This window comes from Papaver somniferum, chromosome 6, assembly GCF_003573695.1.
Source record: "Papaver somniferum cultivar HN1 chromosome 6, ASM357369v1, whole genome shotgun sequence".
In the NCBI taxonomy this organism is placed as follows: domain Eukaryota; kingdom Viridiplantae; phylum Streptophyta; class Magnoliopsida; order Ranunculales; family Papaveraceae; genus Papaver; species Papaver somniferum.
The window spans coordinates 39,985,927-39,996,867 of NC_039363.1; the positions used below are offsets into that span (position 1 = coordinate 39,985,927).

The 10,941-nt window shown below is 36.3% G+C and overlaps 1 protein-coding gene across 1 annotated transcript; it reads left to right on the top strand.

Moving 5' to 3' along the window:
* Positions 1 to 2,345: 2,345 nt before the first annotated feature.
* LOC113287363 (protein DGS1, mitochondrial-like) lies at positions 2,346 to 10,681 on the top strand. Its single transcript, XM_026536097.1, has 14 exons — positions 2,346 to 2,663; positions 2,890 to 3,004; positions 3,109 to 3,312; positions 4,606 to 4,743; positions 4,828 to 4,995; positions 5,440 to 5,634; positions 6,391 to 6,491; positions 7,128 to 7,217; positions 7,351 to 7,423; positions 7,512 to 7,540; positions 7,645 to 7,768; positions 9,031 to 9,141; positions 9,916 to 10,016; positions 10,132 to 10,681. The coding sequence occupies exons 1-14, from the start codon at positions 2,425 to 2,427 to the stop codon at positions 10,250 to 10,252; spliced, it is 1,809 nt and encodes a 602-aa protein (XP_026391882.1). The 5' UTR covers positions 2,346 to 2,424; the 3' UTR covers positions 10,253 to 10,681.
* The last annotated feature ends 260 nt before the right edge of the window (positions 10,682 to 10,941 follow it).

Below are 10,941 nucleotides of genomic sequence, written 5' to 3' on the forward strand. Positions count from 1 at the left end.
GGATTTTTAAGTCCCTTCATGGGTACTCGCCTTTATCTTATGCTTTTTTCTTTTCTTTTCCTTTTGCTTTATGGCAGATACGGTTGGAAACCTGAAATGAAGCATCAAAATTCGTATGTAAAACAAATCTACCAAAGCTTAATTAAATTAAATTATTTTTTTAAATGCCCAAACAAGCATTTTTCTATTTTGAGAATTAGAAGATTTTTCAAGAAGTTTTGGTAGACAAACGTTCGAAATCTATCAACATTTGATGACGATTACACGTTTTAACCCTCAACTGTATATCTTTCCGATGATGACTGCGAACTTAGATTCACAAAATTTTAAAACATCCACAATATCAAGATGCATCAGATTGTGCTGATTGAAATAACCCATGTTTCAAGTTGAAAAGAGATTATTTGATGAAATAAATCAAGGAAAAAAATATTTTGGTAAAGTAGTTGTATTTTCTATGTGTACAAGACTAAATTCAAAAATTAATTACCATATATGATTTTTTTTTATTCTTGAATAATTTTAAAAAAAATATGAATTGTGGAACAGATCCACAAATTTATTTGTGTTGAATCATTAGATGAAAAAATGACCCGGTTCTTTTTTCTAACACGAGGAATATGCATGGTACATGGTCTATATGGTTGTAGGAATCGAATCTCCCTGTATGAGAAATTAAAAATGTATTGAAAATTAATTGAAGATACAAGTTCATCGTATATTTTTGGATGAAGGTGAATATCCAATTTATCTCCAGATGTTGTTTCTTACAACCCAATCTGTCATGAAGCTTATTTCCACATCAATATGGATTTTGTTATGTTTATTGTCACATGTTGATGAGTGTTATGCATCCAACTATACGTATGATGTGTTAAATACTAAAGCAATAGATTTACGATGTCTCAAAAAAATGGATGAGGGAAAATTTGACCTTTGTGAAGAGTCAAGAGTTGTCAAGAATACCAATTATCAAGAACAAGATTTACCAAGTGTCGAGAATTATATTACTTAACAAGTAATTGTATTGTTCATGAACAAAAATGGGACATAGTTATTGTTGAGGAAGCCAACATTATTTTGAGTTACTGATTGTTGAATACTAATTTGACAATGAAAGGTTTCACTTATCAGAGGCCTCTGACCATGGATTTAGGGAAGCATGCATTAACTAACGAAAAGGAAGCAACGCAGCCAAACACACCATCCAAAAAGACTTGACGCAAACTGAAAAACAAAGTGGACTGCGATGATGAAAAGTAGGTGGCCAATGATTTTATGGAAAATAATCTAATGAATTGGTTTAGCTATAGCTATTTTTTTTTTAAAAAGGATTCCTATAAGATTTGATTCCGTTTTCAGTACTATACATTATGGTTCAATTACATTGTTTTAGATTTTTTTAAAGTTACAATGTTCTCGGTTATTGTTTTATGAATTTATTTGGCATACTCAATGGATTATAAATCTATGTTTATGTTTATATTTTTAAAAGATTATTGATGTTCTTCCCTGAAACCTAAATTGACCAAGTTGTAGTCTTTTTAAAGTGTATGGATACATTAATTGAGTTGTAGTCTTTTTTAATATATTGTTACAAAAAAATAACATATATACACTTAAGACTAAAAGGAGAGGTTGAGCCGGGGCCGTAAAGCCCCGGGATACCTAGTAACTAATGAATACACATCCATATGCATATGTAACTTTTAATTACACATGCCATACGCATGTGTAACTTCTGCGTACACATGAGTAATACCGAGTACACATCTATATACAAGTGTAACTTTGCATAACACATGTAATATGAATGTGTAACTTCTGGATACACATGCCATATGCATGTGTAACTTTTGCATACACATCCATATGTTGGTGGTAGTTGGCGGTGGTGGCATGTGGTGGTTGGGGCCAGTGGTTGGCAGTGGTGGTTGGTAGCGGTGGTGGTCGGAGGTGGCTGACTGCGGTGGCTGGTGGTGGTCGGAGGTGGCTAACGGTGGTGGTCGAAGGTGGTATGACAGTGGTGGTCGAAGGTGGTTAGTGGTGGTGGTGTTCGGAGGTGGCTGGCGGTGGTGGTCGGAGATAATTGGCGACGATGGTGGTCGGAGTTGGTTGGAACATCATCACAATATACTTTAATAATATTGGGTCTAAATTTAAATTTTATTTAATTATAAGCTTGACAACATGTATAAGGATATAATGTCTTTTAATATTTTTGGCTAAATTTAAACTTCTTTTAGTTAAGGGCTTGATATTATGGTAACGGGTGGGTCAGGCCTTAGCCTAAGTTTGCCTTCAAAATATTAGGCTTTTGATTTCTTTCTCCCGAGTTCATATTTTGGCACTTGTATTTATGTCTGTGCGTGACCATATAATGATTTTTATTTGCAGAGTGGGGTTGGAAGGAGTTGAGTCATCATGGAAGTAGAATCTGGAAACCCTAGAATTGAACCAGAAAGAGACATGAGAACCATCGTCTCCTCCTATTCAAATCAAGTATGGAGAAGATTGGTTGGTTTGTTTCCCTCTAAGCATCATGATTCCAATTTACTCGCAAAATTTACAAATTTCTATTATCGAACTGCTCGGTCTAGATCTTGGAGACGTAGACCAGGTCTTCCTCTTCCATTGCCTTCAAATTCACTTGAATCTACTCTGTAAGTGTTTCTCACTTCCTCTCAGCAACAGCATTTCCTTCACGATAACTGTCAGAAGACAAAATAAGAAGTTTCTTGGTGATATTTTCTTTAAATTTGAAAAATGCTTTGTCTAATAGAACAATCGATAGATTGCAAATTAGCTTATGCCCTAGATTCAGTTAATCCCCGGTATAGTGTACAATGTGTTCGTTTGTGTTAACTCTGTGTTTATGTTTGTGTGTAGAATTCTAACTGAAGCATCTAGAGTTTACGATGTTTTGGATGATATTTTGGAGCATGTCCTTTCAAGTATGCATATTATCCAAAAGAGTTTGCAGTTTTGGCAGTTGAAAGCTGAGGTTCAATTTTTGTTTCAAAATCTAAAAACAAAACTGATTTTAGTGCATCATGATAAGCGGCATATGTTGCTCATAAATTGTCTTCTTTTTGGTTTTATCTTTAGGGAACAAATGCTCAAAAAGCATACTTCATGGTTTTTGAAAGAGGACCACGTGCCTTTATCAATGGAACGGTTCAGTTGATTCGCGGATGTTCCATGGAGGGTTCTCCCTTGCAACAACTTTGTCATTCTGCAGCTACTGAGATATCTGAGAAGATAGCTGTTTTAACAAGCTTACGCTGTTGCTTGGCTACATTTCTTTCGCAGGTACTTCTCATCCTGTTTCATCAGTCAAAGATGTCGTTTACTGTTTGTACACTGCCTTAGCTATGGAATTTTTTTGCTTCTTTTGTTCTGGTCAGTCACCTAAACATCCAAAGTTGATCTTCTGTCTGTGCTTTTTCACTAAGATCACTGCTTAAACATATTCAGCTGGGTATCCTGATATTTTTCAGTGTGTACCTTTTTGTTTATGGATCATCCATGGACCTTCACCACCAAGGAACTGCTCATGTCGTCATGGTGCCCTTTAGGCGCAATATTCAAACGCATAGAGGAAGTTTTGTATTCTAAGTTCACTGCTTATTTGATAGTTGTAAGAAGGTGTAGCACAACCAACCACATAAGGTCTTTAATATGATGTTCATCAGTCTGAAAAGCATGATTGGTGTATTCCTAATCATGATTACTGCTTGGCTAAAAACAATGCTAACTAATCGTGTGCAAATCTGTTTGTTAAAAATTGCTAGTTTTAGATAGACATTCAGTGGCACGTACTTCGCAGACCACAGGACAGGCTTATGATACCAACAGTCATTGATTCATATAGACGCACAACTCCAAACTGGTTGAAGTAAATTAATCTCTTCAAGGTAACGGTTTATGTGAAATAATGAAGTTTTCTGGCATTGTCCATGCGGTGGCTCATCTCTGGCATTGTCTTTACTCTGGACGTCTCACTGGATATGCATGATTATAATCCTATAAGGCCAGCTATAGTACATTGTTGTACTTCTGTTTATCATAATATAAACTTATAACTGTATTCAACGTCAACCATGTACATTTGTTTGAGCAATCTTCACAATGATTACATGCACGGATGCACCTTAATTGGTTTTCAGTTGATTTACAATCTGACTTGGGTTCTGGTTCTTTGCTTTCCATCAACCAATTATTTCCTTTGCTGGCTAGATTCATTTAGTAAATTTTAGGAGCTGATTTGATCGAAATGTGGTGATGTATTGATGTGTGAGGCTTTCATGGTTGTCATGCTTAAGACATTTGTCTTCGGATTGTTGTTTTGTTTTGTAAAGTTTGTATATCCGGAACAATGTTATTATGTATGCTTTGATCTCTGTAGTTTTTATTCAGGTCTCATTCAAATTCACTACTGAGACCTGGATAAAAGCTAGAGATAAGGGCGAACTGATGTCTGTAGTGCTGTGCCGTGTCTGATTAACCACATGCTGTTGCCCAACCAGTTGGAGGCATGACAAGGACATATGAAGCTCTATTTCTTATATTCGGTAGCACTACTTAGCTTGTTCTTGTCTATAGGTTTATGTGGAGGTTGATAATTTCGGGGAGGCTTTAGTCAAGGATCCAGAGACATCACTGCCTTCATTATTGGTGAACATTAATAGCTTATTATCGAAACTTGAAGAATCAATCAACCAGCAGCATGAAATGTTTCAGGTACTAAGCCTTACTTAATTCCTGTATTGTATTTTCATATTATCCCTTTCCATATTCAACCTTTCCTTATGCTATTGCTCGCAGAGGGTTTCATCTGCATCTGTTGGTGGGAACAACACATACACTTTGCAGTTTGAGAAATTGCCTGAAATTAATCAGGAAGGTTCTCAGTGGACTGACTGTGAGATCAAGGATGCTATCAACTTGGTCTATCAGAATCTCGATAAGCTTAATTCATACATAACTCAGCTTGTAAGTTCCATTAATCATCTGCACTACATATCAATTTCTTACTACCAAAATCATGTTATTTTCTAAATTTTAAAAAATTTGTGTGAGCTGTCCTATTCTTCTCTGCGTTAATAGCCTCAGCCTCTTCAAACTCAAAAGCTCAGGGGTTCGATTATTTAATTTAATTCCTCATAGGAAATCTAGATTGGCATTGAGGACCAAATAACTGATTTTAACCGCTCAGCCCGCAAAAGTTGATGTCTGTAGCTAGGCCTGTCCTTGGAAAACAAGCAGATTTCATTGACTTACTAGTATTAGGAATATTGCTCTCGTCGAAGCATTCAAGTTACTTTTTTGCACTGGTGGAAAGAAATGTGGCAGGCGTAAGAATGCTCAAATGATGAGTGCGTTTAATTGATAGTACGTGTTAATAATGATTTGTTGCTTGCTTTTATCGCTTAAAAGGTTTCCAAAAACAAAAAACCAAGGAGAGTGACTTTGCACTGGTTTGGTTATACGTGCGGAGCGGTTGGGCTTTCAGTGTGCTCAGTATGGCTTGTACGTCATAGCAGTTTGGCAGGTAGTTCGGACATTGATAACTGGATTCGTGAAGCACAAGAATCAACAGTCAGATTCTGGAATGATCATGTTGAACAGCCGGTATGATATCTGAGCTCGATTCTTAAGTGCACTTTCTTTTTTTATGTGTGACTTCAATTGATGTAGGAGCGTACATATGTTTATCAGTAATCAATCTATGGCTGTATGCAAATATTTCATAACGGCATTAACCAAAGCGGTTCCCTTATGCGCATCATATAGAAGTATCCTAAATCTTTAGTCCTGGTGATCTATTCAAGGTTACCCCACATCTTTTGGTGTTATATCTGATCTAATGAGATTAATCTATAATTTAACCAGTGACTGTGGTAAGCTTTATGTTGGACTCCGTTGAAATATTTTTAAAGGATGTAAAAGCTCTCCGACACCTTACTCCTAATATTTGTCTCTGTTATGATTTGCAAAGCAAACAGGTTTATTTCGTTCATAAGAATAAAAAAATTGAAGTAGCCATATCATAGGTTTTCGGAATGTTAGTATTCATGCTTTATTGTTTTTGCTAATGACAACTGCGGAATATTAATGGATGTTATGCATTGTTGGTCCATACAGTCTTCTTTATGATGCACTGTATATTTTCCGGTTCTCTCTTTTGGATGGTTTTATTTTGGACAAAGTCTACAAATTTTCCTTAGCATTGGTATATGTTGCTGTTGTTTCTATCCACTCTGCAAATTCCTTCGGCCATAATGTGCTTCGTAGAATATTAGAGACCAAAATGCTGAAGTGGCGTGCCTGTTATCTTATATATTTTTTGCTAATTGTTTTGATCTCTTCCCCTTTGTTGTTCATAAGATCCTTTCCATAAGAGATGAGCTCTTCGAGACCTTCAGGAGGAGGCACAAGGGGGTGATGGAGCTTGAAGAAGTGCAGTTAACTTCAGATTCTCTACATAGGTGAACCTTTGCAAACTATTGATACCGGTAACTGTGATGCAAACTATGAAATTGTTGCAGAGGCTTTGCTTGATATCTTGTGAATTCTTCCACAGTAAAAGTATTAAAATATGAACCTCAAGAGATCCATGTTAGTTGTTTGCTATAGAGTCTTTAGATTTAGAGGTAAAGGGCTGTAAATTTTCAGGCGGAGTATATTACAACAGAATTGACCCCTGTAAAACTAAATCATTTCATAACTGTCCTAGTTATGAGGCATAGTAATGCTAAACAGTTCACCCCTCAGGGATCCATGGATCTCTTCAGGTTAGTTGTTTACAACACTTGAAGTATTAGGAGGAACTTGATTGAGATATGATACTTGAGATCCAGGGATCTCGTCATTAAGAGGAAGTCTTTGCCTCAGAAATGATACTGGAGATCCATATTAGTTGTTTACAACACCTGCAGTATTTCTCCCTCTTTACTATGGGGTGAAGTATTAGATGTTATATGAGGAAGTGATTCTTTCAGGAATATGAGAGGTAGTTGATTTAAACAGTTCTATCTTCTTTGGTTGTTCTGGATGCTCTGTAAAATAAACTGGATTCAATAACTTTCAAGGATGTCAGAAATTTATATTTTCTTGGTTCGCAGGATGCTGCTAACATTCAGCGAGCAAACGTGTGGTCAAGAGTTTCCGCAAGACGCATCAGATCAGGAAATGATGGAAATAGTAATGGCAAGGTAAGACATGAAATTAACAATGCAAAATTGCATCTAGATTGCACAATGAGATGGAAATGCCATGACGTGCTGTTTTTGAATGTTTTCATATCCGTTGCCCATTTGAAGAGTATTTCGTTGTTTTACAATGAAGGTATGAAAAGGATCTTATGCATCCAATTAAAAATTTTGTTGGGGGAGAGATCGCTCGTGCTTTGCTTATTCAGGTATAGTTCAATACCTTTACTGACATGGTACTCTGAGTTTGATTAACATAGAGGTCATATTTAACTTTGTACTTTTTGTTCATTGCAGATTCAGAAGCTGAAGTTGGATATTGAGACGTAAGTTCAATGTTGTTTATTGAGATTATTGAGACGTAAGTTCAAAGTTGATTAAATCAATTTGATGGGTTAAGTTTCTTATTTTGGTTGTTCCTGCTAAACAGGGCAATGCTCGACCTAAACCAGATACTGAAGGCAAATGAAATCAACTTTGCAATTCTTGCCGCTTTACCCGCTTTCTTTCTCTCCGTTGGGTTGCTTATGCTTGTTCGCACATGGTATAAACAGGTAAGAGAACTCCTTAAAAATCGTTGCCCTCCGAGGCATCCTAGATTTTAACAATTTCTCAAGTATCACATATTTGGTGGGCTGGTGTCTCTGGTAGTCTGATGTTTTAGATAAGAGGTGTTACAGGTGTATAATAATTGTAGGCCACTAGGTTAGCAGAATCTTCAAGTTGACTGTCGAGTTTCCTTGACATGAAATGGAGCTCGAGTTGTGGATTGTTTGATCCATTATAGAGCACTTAAATTAATGGTGGGGTTTTATATCATTCTAGTCCTTTTCACGACTCGCTCCTACATCCGCTTTCTCTAATGTTTTTATAGAACTGTTAACTTGGAAGTTTTTCTATTTACCTTTACAATTATAAAGAATCCACAAGACAAATATTAGCCGTATATCATGGTTGTCTACACTATTTAACCTTATAATCCAAAATTTCTTGTCTTTTCCTGAAGGGACGTGCATGATGTCCCGCTGTCATATATTTTTAGTTTTTGAACAACAGTAGCATATTTCTCTATGGTTTCTTGTCTTTTCTGATATCATGGTTTCTGATAACAACAATTTACCATCTGTCATGGCTGTCTACAGATTTTAGCATTATAAGGTGTCCCCCTTTCTTGTATTTAGTTTTGCAACAAGAGTGCTTTTTATGCATTTGCTGCATAGCCTCTATGGTTTCTGATATTGCACTTGCCATTTTCCTGACTAATTTTATAGTATGATATATTACGATTCAGAGAGTTTGTACACCTACTGTTTGCCACTTACTTATGTAAGTGCTTGTATAATGGTAAGTGGATGTCATGATTAGTTTTGTTCAGCTGAATGATGAAGCAATGCTGCAGAGCTATGTGCTAACGTACATTGGTTCACCATGCTTAATTGTCAATATGGATTTAGTAGTTGCTTATTTATTTATCTATATATATTTTATTTTTTTGTACTAGTAACAAAACGGCACTTCAAGTGTGGTACTGTATGTGTATCATTGTTTACCAAAGGTACAATGCAGAATCATGAGGAATATGACTAAAAATGCTAAGGAGCCCCTTAAACTGGTTATTGTGCTATAGCAATTAGTATAAGTTATTCTTAGTAGTTTTTTTTTATGTATCATGCTATCTTTTAATGCAGCACATGCTTTTTACACTGTCAAGTCTATTGTTTTCATTCAGATGACAGGCAGTAATTGATTTGGACTGCTATCATTGCATTGTTCTGGTGTGGTGTGCATTTTCTCATTTGATCTAATATCTATTTAGGACAAACGAGCTGAAGGTAGAGGAAGGATGGCTCGCCTTCAAAGGAGACTGCTTGTTGTCGAGGTTGAGAAAAGGATTATGCAATTCCAAACTTGCTTGGATAAAGGACAGGTAAGGGTTGAGCGTACTTGGCAATTATCATGATATAGTGTTTTATCTTTTCAAGGTTAGTGCAATGCCAGACACTTAGCTTAGCAAGAAATAAGAGAAGAAGCTGTTTATTTGGAATATACATGATTTTGTTAAAAAAAATTGTATACTCATTCCTAGATGGATTTTAATTTTCTGTGATTGAAGACATTAGGTGGCCACTAGGCAGCCAGCCAAGGAGGCCTAATGCCTAGAAAACTAGTCGGGTGTATAAAACTAGATATAAGTTGGGGTTTATCAAGAAAAAAAAATCATTTAAGAAAATCTAAATAACCAGAAAAAATCTTTCTTTCTTTATCTCTTCTTCCTCTTGCTCTCGTTTTTTTTTTCTTTTCTCATTTCTTCTACATCATTATTTTCTTCATCGAAGTTTGTAAAAGAAAAAACATGTGAAACTTTTTGAGTTCCTAAAGTTTTGGTCTTGGACACCACCTAGAAATCCAGCCAAAATCCAGCGTGTATTGCACATATGCCTAGGAGCTAGATCGCTGAAAGTTTCGGGGCAACAGTAATTTCTTTTATCTTGGTGTGATACGAGGTAGCTATAGTTTGTTCATGTTGACGTAAAGATTTTTCTTTATGAGAGTGATGAACACGAAGAGAATGTCCGAATTGGATTCTTAAACTTGGAACAGTTTTTTTATATGAACCAATTTTAAGCTAAACGTATATACTATATTATCGTTAATATTCATGCATGGGTGTTACTCTTCGTTCATGTAATTTTATATTTAGGGAGAAGATGCTCAATGCATGCTTGGATTGGTGCTGTATAGTTTGGATCACCTATACAAGTCTGTGGAAAGGCATGCCAAGGAGACAGGCGAATGGCTAAGGTTAGTCCAGTATAAGTTTATTGTTTCGTATCAGTCTAAACAATCCATATGAAACTGCTTGTGGAAATACCTTAAAATTTGTTTGAGAATTTAAATAAATGGCTATTTCTTACAGTTTGAGAGAAGACATTATCGAACTTGGGAAGCCACAAATGCAAACTGTGTATAAGCTTGCGGTGACGTCACGCCTAGTGCGGGTATATGACTGCATGCTTCCTTCAGCAAACCGTCGGTAGTTCATCTGTTTTCCGAACAATTTCGGTATTACACATATATAGGAAAAGAAAACCCGATTTTGTTCTGATCTGGGGAGTCATACAGGAGGTGAGATCTGCATAAAAGTCGGATTTGAAGAATACTCGGTTAAATGATTCGTCTAGGTGAATCAATTTTGGAACGTCGCACAAACTGAATCTGATATCTTGTCCAGTTCATTCCTAAATGTGAATAATGAACTACCTGTGGGATGTGGCTGATATTGATAGTTTTCACCTCCACGATTTTTGTGTTTTACTGTAGGGAAATTATAATAGTTGGTCCATAAAGTAACAGTGTTCTTGGTGCAAACTCTTTTTGACAGCATAGCCTTGAAACAGCTGCTTCTAAACAAGCTCATATTAAAGAAAAACCTAGATAATTTATCTAGGAGTTGCAAGCTGTTCACTAATCTTGCTCATCTCAATACTGTTACTACAAAGTGGAGTTTGGAACACCAAGTCCATTCATGGGGAAAACTTGTCTTGCTTATATTCTAGCATTGTGCTGAATTATGTTGTGTTAGGCGCCTAGGTGCCCTGGAAAAAGAATATTTTTTGCTCATAGTGTTTCGCCTTGGGGCGTTTTATTGCTAGGCACCCTTTGGGCGACTCGTGCGCCTAGGGCTCCTAGCTCGCCTTTGATGACATAGGCCGAATATTGTCAATTT